Source organism: Micropterus salmoides, unplaced genomic scaffold (genome assembly GCF_014851395.1).
Source record: "Micropterus salmoides isolate LMB-PRFRI ecotype aquatic unplaced genomic scaffold, ASM1485139v1 Ms_hic_scaffold_8, whole genome shotgun sequence".
Lineage (NCBI taxonomy): Eukaryota > Metazoa > Chordata > Actinopteri > Centrarchiformes > Centrarchidae > Micropterus > Micropterus salmoides.
In genome coordinates this window covers 12,230,571-12,246,144 of record NW_024044570.1, presented here as the reverse complement: position 1 = coordinate 12,246,144, position 15,574 = coordinate 12,230,571, and the positions used below count along the sequence as shown (strand labels likewise).

The following is a 15,574-nucleotide window of genomic DNA, read 5'->3' as shown; positions in this document are numbered from 1 at the left end:
GGAAGCAATATGAGAAGTCATCTGACATTACTATAATTATGTTGATCTTTTTATGTTGACCAGCTACACCTACTCCATTGGTAGTATTCTTCTTATGCTGTGAAGCAGTAATACTTAGGGACATTAGACAAAAAGTAGACTTGCGTATCATAAAACATGCATGCGTATTGTAGTCATGAGAAAATGCAACTTTTTCAGTGTAAAATGTCCAAATGCTGCTTGCAAGGAATGAACTGTAAAAGAATGACTGAGAGGAAAAAAGTGGGTGAAGAAATATAATATATAAAGAGAAAGAGACAGACAGATAACAAAATTCAAACCCAATACTTAGGCCTACTAATACACTGCATACTATTGTGCATTTCATGTGAAGTTGTTGAGGCATTTCAGCCGCCTCCCGCCTCTCAAAAGCCAAGGCCGAAGATGAGTAGAAATTAAATGAGACTGTTCCGGGCTTCAATCTCAAAGCCTCTGGACAGAAACAAATGACAGAAACAGTGAAACAAAAACATCAACAACCTCTTCTATCTGCATTCAGAGACATCCAATGACAAGCATTAGAAGAATGGCTAACTTGGCTCTGAGAAAGAGAAGGAATGAAACGGAGAGAGGTAGAGAAGGAGAACTAAACAGGGAAAGAGGCCTTGTCTATATAAGTGTTTACACGCCTAAACAAAAAGTGTGAGCATGTTCTTCAGTAATAAAATCTGTGTCTATTTATCTAAATGTGTTTGAAGGTCCTGCAGGGTCTGGACTACCTCCATACCAAATGTAAAATCATCCACACGGATATCAAGCCAGAGAACATCCTGATGTGTGTAGATGACGCCTTTGTTAGGCGTATGGCCATGGAGGCAACTGAATGGCAGAAAGCTGGAGCCCCCCCACCGTCTGGATCAGCAGGTAGACACTCTATGTGTGTTTTAAAGGAGTTCAGCATTTTGGGATGTTTGCTTGGTACCTCTTTACAAAAAGGGACACATGTTGAATAATTACCACAGAACAAATAAGAAACAAATGAGGAACTAACTGCTGGTGAACCATTAGTTAATGAGTAACTCCTAAACAAATTGATTAGTTAATGAAGAACCGAGTGAGGAACTAGTCAGGAACGACTTGATTACTGATGAATCGTTAATAAGTGCTTTCCTAATAATTCCTAATGGAGAACTACTCTATATAGTAGATAATGATGAATTACCTGAGAACAGACTGGGAGATCCTATATTAGTGAATCATTAGGTAATGATTAGTTCATGAATATCTGTCTATTGAATAGAGTCAGCAACTGGTTAGCTTAGCTTAGCACAAAGACAGCTCGCCTGGCTAATGATCAGACAGAAGGAAGTTGCTGTGCCTGGCCAAGAAATAGTCTAGCACATAACCCAAAGCAAAACCACAACATATAATTTTTACACTTAATATAACATGTAAATTAGTGATCTTTACAGGTGCCGTTTGGCAGATTTAGTCAGCTTTGCAGGACTGAAGGCAAATTTACTACTAGTAGCATTGGTGCTCTCGTTTATTGTTCTGTGAATGTTAATCCTGCTGTAAAGCACTATGTGACTCCCATCTGTTTAAAGTGCTATACAAATAAAGTTACCTTCCTTCCTACTTACTTAGTAGCACTGTCTCCAAAAATGGTTGTAGAATGTAACTAAATAGTCGTAGTCTGGAGCCCAGCTTCAGACAGATGCAGGCTTGCTGTTTCCCCTTGTTTCCAGTCTAAATGCTAATCGACTGCTGGCTGTAACTTCACATTTAGTGGACAGGTATGAGAGTGGTCGATCTTCTTATCTAAATCTCAGCAAGAAAGCCAATAAAGGTAATGAACTAATTCTTAATTATTATTATTATCCCATAAGCCATATCTAACTTTGACAGCAGCATAGTTCCACAAAATCCCAGCATGCAGTAAAGTGTGTTGGTTTAGTTATTTTATTTATGCAAGATGTGTGGCTTTAGATAAAATGGGAATCTTACAATACAGGTAGTAGTATTTCCCTATATGAAATTGGCATTCATAGGAAATGCAAATTAATCATGAATCGTCAAAATTTTTTCTCTAAATGATCATGTTTAATATTGAGGTGCTCAGTAAAGTAGAATAATTCACAGAGAAGCCTCCTCAGTTTCTTGCCTTTTTGTATCACACGGAGACATTTCTTGCTTTTTCATCTCTTGTCACCAGTTTCTCCACTGAAAAAAATGTAGTTTGGAAAGAACAGTCTTAACAAACTCGACATGAACCCTGTCCTCCTGCTGAACCTCCCATGAGCTGTTACTTGCATCAGCCGATGGAGTCCTTTTGAGCCTTAGGATAACCAATTATACTGCTTACATTTCTACACAATTAAAGTCAGGCACAAAACCATGAACTGTCAAAACAGGAGGGCTTGGTGGTGACTGAAGAGACAAGAAACAAATTGTTTTATTAGCAAATGCAGACGTTCTATATAACAACATAACAACGTGTCTTATTTCTACCTTTTGCTTACTTCTGTTTCTGCTAGACTGAAACTACACAGGACATAAATAGCATTATTCTTTGGATTGTTTGTGTTTAGTACATTTATTTAGCAATATTTGTTGGTGTACAAAAAATGCTGTTTGATATATTGCTAACCTACTACACTACGTTTATTCATTTAGCTGATGCTTTTATCCAAAGCGACTTACAATTGCTAAGTATGTCAGAGGTCGCACACGTCTCTGGAGCAACTAGGGTTAAGTGTCTTGCTCAAGGATGCCATAGCGCACCACTAAGCTAAGCTGGAAACCCTCAGTAGGTGACACAAAAATCAGTCAATCCTACAATGAATGTTTTGTGCACAACTTTGTCTGTTGAGTGCGCACATTAAGAGATTACTTATGGAAAATACAAAAAATGTATCATATTTAATTTGCAAGTATGTTTGGAAATGGGCAGGACTTAACCTAAGAATATTTATATGTATATAGTAAGTATCACTCTACTTTAACTCTAGAGATTCATTATGCAAATTGTGATTGTGTGATTCAGGAGAGAGAAGAATACTGTCCTATATAGGAGCTACATTCTCAGGCATTAGAAGAATAAACCTTTAATATTATGGATCTGGGACAAGTGAATAAGACTGGGGGAGTGTGAGAGATATTTTTCTTCATGTGTTCGCAAATCTCTCACTTCACCTACAGATTCTTTATGTATCAAGTCTATAAAAGGAACATGTACAAAACCTAATGAACTCTTTTCCAGACAAGTAGAATATTGAAAGCAGTGAGAACTCGGCCGTGTGGCGAATGATGTTGATGATACTTTGAAGCCTCTGATTGGTGTTGTTTTTCTTTCTGTCAGTTAGCACAGCCCCCCAGCTCAAACCGGTGAGTACAACAGATGTGAGTATGAAATAAGAGGAATGCACAACACACACAAACATAAACACACATAAAGTCAAAAACAAGGTGCATACAATATTCACACAGTTTGGTGAGACCTTTAGGATAGCTAGAGATACAGTGAGGGTACTGAGTGCACCACAGTATTTGTAGGTAACTCTCAAAATGTCTTATTAGCAGTTTTTTAAACTGCTTTCAAAACCCTTACCACTCTACATTAGCAAAGATGTTTGTTTAATGAATCTTCAATGAATAGGGTTGCTGGAATATTCAGATTTACTAGTTGCAGTAAAATTAGAAGTATGTTTCTTTGTTTGTCCTCATCAGATAAATCTGATGAAAATAAGCGATTTCATTACATACTGTTGCTGTCCTGTGAAAACCATGTATTTCCCAACTTTTCATAAACTAAAACGAATAGCCCTGTTTTCAGTTTTGTGACAAAGGATTTTTTGTATAATGCAATACGGCTTTATATGGTTTATTTTAGCTTATAGCCCCTAATAACCTCATTTCAAATCTGAAGTATTTCTTTAAAACATTGAATATTTCTGACAAAATAAGCAACAATCATCATTAAGCTCAGAAAAAAGACTTCCTCAGGGATTGACTGACAGCCTGGCAACATGAGCAAACAACTCACCACCTCTCAGCAGACTTTGATTCAAATGTTGATGAATGCTGATTGGTGCACAGAAGAATGTGGCCGCACCTTTTTCCAATTGAGTCCCGCGCACTTCAGATCAGCGAGAAGAGTACACACAAAACAAAAACAGAAATCTCTTTTAAAATAACCATGTACAGTATGTCCCTATCACTTAGGGTATGAAGCTGATTGAGAAAAAATGTTGTCAGGGCCTTTAAGAAGTAGGAAAATTTTAAACCCATGAATGAACACCTCGGTTTAGCTAAAACATTCAAAATCACGATATTTTGACATACATGGTTTTCATTGGAAAGCGATGATATTCTCTATTTAAAATGAACATATATTTATTATTAATGTACAGTGGAAGTATATATCACAACCCACCTGCTTACACACACACATATTCAAATACGTTTCAGAACGATTAATTCTCCTTTTCATACGTGTTTTGCCTCCCCACCTCTGACTCTTCCTCTCCTGTCCTGTTTTTTTTTTTTTCTCCAGGTGGGGAAGATCTCTAAGAACAAGAAGAAGAAGCTGAAGAAGAAACAGAAGCGGCAGGCAGAGCTGCTGGAGAGGCGGATGCTAGAGATCGAAGCCCTGGAGAGAGAGGCTGAGAGGAGGGAGGAAAGAGCCAAAGAAGGGGGAGAGAAAGGGTCGCATGAACACAACCCGCCTTCACCACTGCCACAGCAGCTGGGCCCCAGCATGGCGCTGGGAGAGAGTGACGAGGATGATGATGAGGAGGAGGATGGGGAAGATGAGGAGGAAGAGGGAGGAGAGAGGCCCATCAGATTGACTAATCATACATGTGAGTTCTGCAGAGGGTTAAACAGATATATTACTTTATTAAAATGATAAATTGATAATTAATAAATATGTATTTTAGGGCAGTGCTAGTGGTCTACTGGTTAAAGGTGCCCTTTCTTGTAAACAAACAAATGTTATGTTTACATTCTGTGTTAAACATTGGCGTTGCAGTGTATAATGAAATGCATTCAATGCATTTTATATTATAAATTCAGTATTCTTCATGCTGGTGCAATGCTGCATGTCTTGGCGCATAACCACCTCCTGTAGATTAATGAAATACTGTAAAACCACTGGCACATATGTACATAAATGATCAATACTACTCTAGTACTGAGTGTTTTTAGAAATCCCTTAACCTCACTTAACTCCAACCAGATGATCACCTTAATTAATTTTTAAGCTCCACTGTTTTTTTTTCATTTTTCAGTAATGTTTCATATATATCACAGAGCATTACTAAATAATGAGATAGACAAAAGGCATTTCTATGTCTGTATCATAATGACAAACGGAAGATGTCTTGTTCTTTTTTACAGTAACTGTCTTATTAATATTCTATATTATATACATTCATACATTTATACATTTCTAATACCTGGCTTGTCACTTCAGGATCTTTATTATAATTTAAAGATAAGTTATGCTATTTGTTTGGCTGCGCAACATGTATGTGATGACTGACTGACCTTTTCTACAGTAGGGTAGAAGATTTTAATGCTTTTTATCACTGTAAGTTAGTTTTTGTTCTAAATAACTAATTCCTGCCTCAGAATGTTTTCCATTCTGTCAAGGATACAGTTGTGATACTGACATTTCAGTTTGTCAATATATGATCTCTAGTCTAGTTGGGAGGAAGTCACTTTAAGAGGTCTATGGCTTGTTGATTACTGCTTTACTGCAGTGAATTTGCCACATTGCCTCCTCACAGCCTGGTTTCAGATCTCTGAATCATCGCCTGCATCTCTGATTTGTTTTTGCAGAACTGAACTTAATTGGCATTTTGTCTCATTTTAACTGAGACAAATCAGTCAGTCTGATTATCAGATAAAAATTAAATATTCTCTGTTAAAAATAATTTTATTGGTGTCAGCTTCAAAAAGCTCATATTGAATGTTGAATCCTATCACCAGTTTATTTTTAGTTAATTTAACATACGTGACACTGAGGCATTCATTATTAATTTAAACAGTATGACATGCAATCCTTTCTTTCTTGAAATGAAATGCACTTTGAAGGAAAAGTGAGAAACATATTAGCTTGTATATTTTTTACTATATTCAAGTCTTCTACAACAAGAAAGGTGATATTTTTAAAGCAAAGGAGTGGCTTTGATCTGCAGCATGAGTTAGTGTGTACGTGTGTGTACGCAGGTTTTTGCAGTTTGTCTGTGAATGAATAGGAGGTGGATTGGCTCCAACCACTCTGCCCACGCTAGTCCCACTGTGTATGGGAGGCTAGGTTGATTCACAAAAAAACCCCGAAACACAGTCTTTCTCCGTCTCCCTCCTCCACCTTCTATCTCTTTCATGCTGGTATTCTGTCTTTTGCCTCCTTCTCTTCAGTCTTTATTCTCTTTTCATGCTGTTTTTCTCACTGCCTACACTGTCTTTGATTGTGCTTATATCTCCTTCCCACCCACTTCCTCTCTTACCTGGCCTCTCCTCTTGCCACGCTAGGTGCAGCGCCTCCCCAGGAACAGAGCAAGGCACCCCACACCTCTGACGACGACCCCGGTGAGGAGGTGGAAGAGGAGGAGCCTACGCCTATCACTGAAAAAGATGCCCCTGTTCCCCCCACCACAGAAGAAGGTAATGGGAATCCAACACCGGCAGGGGTAGAGGACGAGGAGGGGGCGGAAGAAGACGGATTAAAAGGGGCAGAGGATGAGAATGAGGAAGAGGAGGCGGAGGAGAAGGTAGAGGAGGAGGAGGAAGAAGAAGAAGAAGAGGAGGAGGAGGAGGAGGAGGAGGAGGAGGAGGAGGAGGAGGAGGAGGAGAAAGAGACTGAAAGAGAGGAGAATGAGACAGAGGAGCCAAAGAGTGAGATCAAACCTGAGGAGGAGGCAGTGGTAGAGGAAGAGGAGTCAAAGGAGCAGGAGGGGGAGGATGAGGAGGATGAGGATGAGGAGGATGAGGAAGATGAGGATGAAGACACGACCGCGGACCTAGTCACGGAGAACACCCCCCCTATCAAACCTCACAACAACAAAAGCAATTCGGCCAAAACCAACGGTCATGTTGTGTTGGGATCTGAGGGACTGAAACCAAATCCCGGGACTCCTCCGCCCCCCTCACCCACTCCTGAGCCTCTCCTCTGCCCCCTGGTGGAGTCCGAGCTCAGCTACACCGACAGGGACCACTCTCTCAGCTCTGGCTATGAGATGTATAACGGCGAGCTTGGTGAGCCGGGGCTGACCAACGGCTCCAATGACCGCCATCGGGGCACGATGCCCCTCTTCCCAGAGTTGCCCCTGGATCCTGTGCCGGGAAACCCCATTTCTGTTGGAACGGCAGACATTGGAGCAGGCCCGTCGCCCAACAGCCCCACCGCTGACCGCAGTCGCACTGTTTCGTCCTCAAGCACGGGAGAGACACCCAAAGGTAAGACGTGGTTACTGTATATCCATTAATTTACACTCAGTGATTATATTCCCACATAATTACTGATTTACAAACTTAAGAAATTCATTACGGAGCCACAAAGTGTTCGGATAATTATAATAAAAGGACAGGAGGAAGGACTGACACTGACTGATGTCTGTGGTCTTCATTCTTTATAAACTTCACTCAGTATTTTAATGTCAGGAACGTGATTTATTTTATTGACATTTTAGATTTGTTTTCAGTGCGATATTACTGACTTTATATCAAGGATCAAAGTAATTTACTTATCATTATACAACACAAGATTGTGCTATGAAATTAAAGTTTGTAGTCCCTTCCTGCTACACACATAGAACATATCAGATAACTCAATTTATATTACAATAGGGTAACATAAAACAAATAAAACAAAACAAAACAGATCCAGTTATTCAAATCCATATACATGTATACACCCAGGAAATAATTCTGCACTAACAGTTATATTTCTTATATAGTGACTTCTGTTGTAAACATTTACACAACATTTAGTTATATTTAAAATATTCAATTCTAACCCCGTTCTGAATTGATTCTGTTTTTATACATAATACTTTTTAGTACTGATAAAGAACTGAACTGATAAGGAGTATCGATAAGATGCATGCATGAATACATGTTTAAGTGACATTTCTGTGAAACTGCTGCCACATACTGTATCTCACAGAGGGCTTCAAGGCAGAGGAACACAGGTGTTAGTGATTACAATAAAACACAGAAATGTGGTGATAGACACACAGACCCACACACACAAACAACAGCTCATTGCAATGCTTATAGGGCTTAGACCTCAGCTGTTACCGTTATTCCAACTAAGACACCTCAACTTCCTTCTCTTTTAAATCCTCACTCTAAAACTCTAATTTTAACACATTTCATTGCATACACTATATTTAGCATCCTTTAATCCTTATGATTGTGATTCCAACTCTTCATATTTCTTCAGCTGCTCCTTCATAAACTTAAGCCAGCAATGCGGTTTAGCTCCTCGCCATCCATCAAACAATGCTGTCCAAGCTACAGTATACATGAAGCAATACAGTCCAGCTTCCAGTTTTTAAGCAATACAGCTTAGCATCAGCCATTAGCAGCCCTTGCTGCCTCTGCCTCACTCGCTCACTCTTACCTTAACTGTGACTTCTCTACATCTCTTCATTGTCTGTGCAGTTTCGATCAGATTTCCTCTTGGGACTTCCCTCATTACCCCTGTCTCTCCTTGTTGTGTCCCTTGAAAGCAGGCAAATTATTCATGTCCTGTCCTCCTTCCTCCCCCTAGAGTTATTATGTCCAGATTCACAGAAATATCACACATTTTTTTTTGCTTGTTGTTGGACCGCCCACCCAATTAGGATTGACAATTCTCAGTGGTCATGGTATAAGAAGTAAATTATCTCATGAATATATTGTGTTAAATATATAAAAACCAATAAGTTGTGCAATAATGTATTCATAATTACTCTAATAAGATTTTTGTTGGAGTACGTTTTTATTTCATTACAGATATTTTATCTCAAATTGCCCCTCATCGAAAGTCAGTTTTTATATCTTAATGGCATTTTTCATGTTACACTTTTATGTAATGTCACATTGTATTTTATATATGTCACTTAAAAGCACTTGAAACATTTATTTTATAGGAAAGTATCTATGATTAAGTAAAAATTCATTAAACAAACATTTAAAGCTAATGGATTTTCCTCATTTTTAAAAATGGAAATATAAATTATTTATACATTTTACACAATTCAGTATTTAGTTTATTATTTGTTTCATAATGTCTTTATTTATTTACACTATGGGGCTTCATAAGCCATGCTAAAAAATGTACAAAATATATGCAAAAATATGTTTTAGAATATGGAATGGATATGCAATAAGTCCACTACGTAGAGGGGATACTGCCTGCCAATTCTTTTGATCTGTATTAATCAGCTTTCTTTCATGTTATATCAACAAATTATTTAATGCTGCTATATTTATGCTTCCTTCTTGCCAAGGTCTATTAAAAAGGACATTTTAATGTACATTTAAATGATAATTTTACTTGGATAGATAAAGAAAAGGAAAAAGGCATAATAATAATTAGAGTTAATTTAGATCTTAGGTGAGGCAACGGCTCAGCAGAAAATGAATAAAAATCATTTTATTTTGATTTTCTATTTCATACACCATAGCTGCCTGGTAAAATAATCCAGTTGCTCATTATTACGTTTTAGTGTCCAGATAGCTCCTCTGGGTATTATTAATGACTCAGCACCACCATTACTCATCCACCCACAGACTCTTAACTTTCAAGCTCTAAGGTCACATCTCCAAAACTTAAAAAGGATTTTAAACAAAAATTGTCTTAGCAAGTGCAAACACCACATAAAGTCTTAATCTCTAAAAGGTCATCAGGACTAAGCTTCTCTTCTTTGGATTTCTTGTTTAAAAAAGCTGACTAGTCCCTGGTTTATTATAAATGTCTATTAATACATTAGAGTGTGTAAACTCTTCTTATCTCTACTCACTGTCTGTGTTAACCCTATTCTTCCCCGTCCCAGTCAGGGCCAGAGCTGCAGATCTCCTGATCAACCCACTGGACCCACGCAATGCTGAGTCTATTCGAGTCAAAATCGCTGATCTTGGAAATGCCTGCTGGGTGGTAAGAAAAGTTTCTGGGATTTGATATAACTTTATTTGAAACAGAATTGAAGGTTGAAGCCTTTTTACTCTGTTTAAAAACCTGATGAGATTTAGCTGCAACCAGATGGTCACAGGGCAACCTCGGAACCCATCGGCTATCGTCTGATGACAATTTAGCCTCTGGGAGCAAAGGCTAATGTTTCAAGGCTTCCAGTGTAGCCAGCGGATATCCGGATAACGTATATCTGGACCAAGGCTTTCTCTTGTGGTGTCAGTCTGATTTATTTTCAGATTTATGTTAATATAGATTTGTCACAGGGAAGCAGCAGCACAAGGGTAAAGTTGTCTTTTATTGAAAACTCTACCAAGGAGTAGGAAGAATTTGGTTCTAGTAGTTTGTAAAGGTCTTGTTTGCATAAATCTATTAATATGGATTGAGGCATTGTCTGTGTCAGAGGATCTGGCTGGAGTTTGCTGGAGTTTTTTGAAGGTAGTTACAAATCCAAGCAGTGGCCGTACACTGTAATCCTAAGTCTATAATTTTATTATTCACATTCTGACCAATTATATATATCAATTAACAAAATGCAAAGAGAGTGAACAGATGAAAAATCTAAATCATGTCAATATTTGGTGTGACCATCCTTTGCCTTCAAAACAGCATCAATTCTTCTAGGTACAAAAACTCAGGGATTTTGTAGGGATATCACCAGATGTACGATTAAACAATTATACCAAACAGGTGCTAATGATAACCAATTCAATATGTATGTTGAAAAACAATTATTAACCGAAACAGTGAGGTTTCTAAAGATAGATTAAATATAATCTACTAACATGTCTATTTTTGAAAGCATTCTTATTTGACAACATTTTTCCACACCTAAAACGTTTGCAGAGTACTGGATAATAATAAAATTAAAGGGATCTTTCTCCAGCACCTATCCCACTGAGATTTTGTGGATGTGCACATAACTACTCTTCTAATGTATTCTGAGTTATTAACTAAAACATAAACATGGTAATAACAGTACTATTAGAGATTGAGATTTGGTCACTGTGGCTCTCACACTGTTTCTGAGGTCCATATATATTTTAAAGGAGAGTAGGGAAGAAGATGGAAGATCAGCCTGTGCTTCAACTTTTTTGCCCAATGTTACATATTCAAAGATAAAAGGTAAATGGAGTTTAATTAGGCAAAATCATTGTTCAGTGTTGTTCCGTTTCTTGTTTAATTAAAAAGAAATAATAAAAGGGATTTTGGTTTACTGATGATCGATAGTACTGTATTTTTGTATAGCAAAAAATAAGTAATCAATTCTCTTCCCTCCTCTCCCTCTGTACAGCACAAGCACTTTACAGAGGACATCCAGACAAGACAGTACCGTTCCATTGAAGTCCTGATAGGAGCTGGTTACAGCACTCCTGCAGATATCTGGAGTACTGCCTGCATGGTGAGGAGAACACATACTTATATACAGTCCATTACATACAGTATATACTTCCTTTTTAAATTATATACACATAAACACTCAGTAAAGACTCAAGAACAGTACTCCATTTGGTCTGTTACAGGCTTTTGAGCTGGCTACTGGAGATTACTTGTTTGAGCCCCACTCTGGAGAGGACTACTCCCGTGATGAGGGTGAGTATTTAAATCTACATTGTCATTTGAGAGTATGGAGATACTGTATCTTGACACTGCAAGCTTGATCTACAGTATATTCTAGATGTTGACTTGAAGAGAGAAACAGAACTAGTAGTGAAGGATGTTATGACAGAAATATAAATGCAAAGTATCTTAAATGTTTTAGGAACTCTTCTAATTACAAATTGTAACCGATTTATTGTATTTACATATGTAAAATTGTGGTTGTGTACTATTTAACCTCAATGTGCTTTACAGATTTCTCCATTGTTCAGATGCATTGCTGCTAACTGTGCGCTAACCGCTGCAAATGCGGTGGTGCAGTCACAACTTCAAATGCATTCACTTCACTTTTTGTTATTATGTTTTCTTTAGTTGTTAAATGACAGAAAGCATGTGAAAAGTGCAGACACTTGAGTACAGATTGCACCAGAGAACCTAACTTTATTTTCAAAAGTGGGTCTGTTGTTTCTAACAATTCATCTGAACAATGGAAATATACAAAATATGTACTAGATAAATACTAACTGTAGTGTAAATTGATTTTAAAGATGGCCTGAAATGAGCTTAGTTTAAACTATAGCCATCCCTCTCCCCAAATCCCCCTTTCCACTGTCAACTGTAAATCCTGTCCTTTAATTCTGCTGCTATGCCTCCACTCATCTTCATCCTACTGTATACCTAAACCTGAAATATTATAAATACACAGAAAGCTCACACAACTCCTATCATAGTGCTCAACATCTAGACTGAGCACATAACAGATTTCCAAGATACTATAAAATGGTAACACTTGGTAACTTAAGTAAAAGAGCAACATTACCTTGTTACTGTATCCTGTACTTGTGTATTTATATTTGGATAGCATTACTCTATCAAAGAATACACTCACAATATTTGCATGTAGACTCCAGTTATTAACCCTACTCATTCGTATTACTGTATGCCTTGCAAAATACAACACATTTTCAAACTGTGCACCCTCATCCTCACCTCAATCCTTGATTTCTTCATCTTCGCGGATCTTTGATCTTGCCAGCTCATTGTGGTTTTTTTCTTAGTGCATGTGACACCCTGTCAAACTCATTTTGCATGTTTTGCACAGGCCAGTTTTAGCATGACACCCTGATTTACAGAGAGGCTACCTGTTTATATCGCCACTGAGGTCAAATTGAAAATCTAGCTTCAGGTTCCAGTTATGAATGCAACGCAGTTCTGAACCTGAATGCACTTTTAGTCACTTGTATTCAATGGCTGATCATTTCATTCCATCACCTCTGCGGTGGAGGCACAGCTCACTAACACAGGTTTTTCTCCTTTACTATCTGTGACTGTCTCTTTTTTCCTGCCTTTCCCCTCTCTTTTTATTCCTCCCTTACCCTTCTGTGATCTTTTCTACGTGTCACTTTCATCTCTTCTCTTTCAATTAATTTTTCCCTTCCTTGTCTTTACCCATTCTATCTTTTGCATCTCATTTTCTTTTTCTTTTCCTTCTTGCTTTTTCCTTCCCCCTCTTCTCCCTCCCTCCCACCTCCCTCTCTCCTCCATAGACCACATAGCCCACATCATAGAGCTGCTGGGCTGTATTCCGAGGCACTTTGCGCTCTCTGGAAAATATTCCCGGGAGTTCTTCAACCGAAGAGGTAGCGCTGGCCAGAGAGCTGGTGGGACTGGGACACAATGATGTCTGAAATAGACAAAAATGGACACTAGCAGACAGTTGGGACACCGTATAAACTTAAAGCTTATGTTGTTGGATTTAATTTGCGGTGTAATTGGATGTATTAATTGAAACTCTGACTGAAAACAATGAGAACAATCTTAAAATCCTCACCACTTGAAGGTTGTTTCAGTAGCAGTTCATCTGAGCGTGTCCATCCAGTACCTCAAGGCAGCAGTGTGTCAGTCCCATACAGCCAGTCGTGTTGATGTGTGTGTGCATGCTGTAATGCTGAACCGTGCCTGTTCCCTCTGTGATGTATGTGGTGGTGGGCAGACCACATCGCTCTGATCATGGAGCTCCTTGGGAAGGTCCCACGCAAAGTGGTCGCTGCCGGGAAGTACAGCCGAGAGTTTTTCTCCAAGAAAGGTAAACGACACCGTGGTTAGCGGTTGGTTAGGTGGAGGGTAGGCCTGTGGTATATGAGGGACTGCGTAGAGGTCTTGAGATTGAGATCAAGTTTTTTGTGTAGTAAGGTTTGTAGTACTGCCTTGGTATTCTGAATTAAGCCCATTCAGATAGTTTCAGGTAAGTTGTCAATCACAGCAAAAATGAACAATACATTGTACGGCGGGGCGATAATTCATTATTATAGTTTATAGATTTTCTTTGGGTTTGTATCATGATGCTATGATCACATTGTATTTGAGTTTCAGGCCAAGGTTTATCCTGTAAGACATTTTTTTTCTTGAATTTAAGGAAGTGCTGCAATAACAAGAGTTTTTGTCAATAAAAACACACTAAAATAAAAGCACACGCAGCTTAGGGTGAAGTCTTTACTTTCCTGAAGTAAAGTAAAAAAAACTAACAAAATTAGTTATTGAAGGTTTTGTTTTAGACATTTAGAATTTTTTTCTGATGTAAAATATAGCAGTGGTATAGTGTTCATTGCTTTCCTTTGCATTAATATAATTTGCCTAGGATTTCCATGCTGTGGGATTGGAACACTATTCTTAATATTGTAATATTGATTTAATCTTTATCGCCCATCCCTACTAAATTACATTAAAATACTTTGTTGTGATTGTTTTAATCTGGTACTGGTTTGTAGCCAAAAGGTCAATTAAATTCACAAAAATAAGAGGCAAAAGATGAAAGTAATTTTTCTGAAGCATCAGAAAATGTATTATCTTAATATAGACTTACTGACATAATAGCCAAAACCACCAATTAAACCTAGAAGTAATTAATCCCTAGAGTAAAGTCATAATCACAGCCTACACACAGAAGAGCAAAGCTTTACTTAAGTTCATCTAAGGCCTTAAGTGTGTCATAGACCTCACTGATCCTGCTCATCTTTGAGCCTGGTAAGTGTATGGACCGGTGTTTGGTACAGCTGATAACCCTTGCACTCTCTTACTTATTCTCTTTTTTCTTTCTCTCGATCTCCTTCCCTTTCTGCTCATATATTCTTCATAATGTGTCATGAGACCTGAATAGTCCGCCTTTGATGTTGTCTCTATCTGAGGTCTGAGCCTGCACTTGATGTCTCAATGTTCTCCCTTTTATCTCTTAGCGCTCTGTTAATCAGGTCCGACTTTCTCGCTCTGTCTCTCCGGGCTTCTCCAGACTACCATGCTTCGGCCGTGCAGTGCAATCGAGTGGCCTTGTTACTTTGTTTCCTTCATGCACACTGATCTGTATTGAACGTGGGAAAGTAAATACATTGATTGGGACAAAAACATAAACAAACTCAAGGATGCAGACCTAAAGATTATAAAAAGCTATAAAGGTTTATGTTGCGGTCTTTCATTCTCCCTATCTTGTGCTGTCAAATCAGTGTATAGGAAGGAGAGGTTACCATGGCAGCCATGGTTTGAGCCGGACCTTTGGTCATTAATAATTCTCTCCAACTTCTCTGTCTGTCTTGTGCTCCCAGCCAATCATTTTCCTCCTCTCTTTAATAATGGACACCTTCCTCTCCTTGTCCGTTTCCATCTCATCGCCACTTCTCTTTCTATCCACCTCTTGCCAAATGACTGCCACAAGACTCTACAGGTTTTCACTCCATCCACAGCACCTCACTGATTAACACACGTTCAAACTGAGAGGGTGAGCTAATCAGTGAAATCAGCTGCTGTAGTGTTTGGCTGGAG

General features: G+C 38.4%; 1 protein-coding gene across 1 annotated transcript in view; it reads left to right on the top strand.

The window, feature by feature from the left end:
- srpk2 (SRSF protein kinase 2) overlaps nt 1-15,574 on the top strand; it is a gene marked incomplete in the record, with an annotated part of 75,949 nt that overhangs the window by 56,886 nt on the left and 3,489 nt on the right. The window contains 8 exon segments of the mRNA XM_038705944.1: nt 738-903; nt 3,341-3,366; nt 4,535-4,841; nt 6,520-7,443; nt 10,029-10,129; nt 11,457-11,564; nt 11,686-11,755; nt 13,755-13,847. Coding sequence (XP_038561872.1) covers nt 738-903; nt 3,341-3,366; nt 4,535-4,841; nt 6,520-7,443; nt 10,029-10,129; nt 11,457-11,564; nt 11,686-11,755; nt 13,755-13,847 — 1,795 coding nt within the window.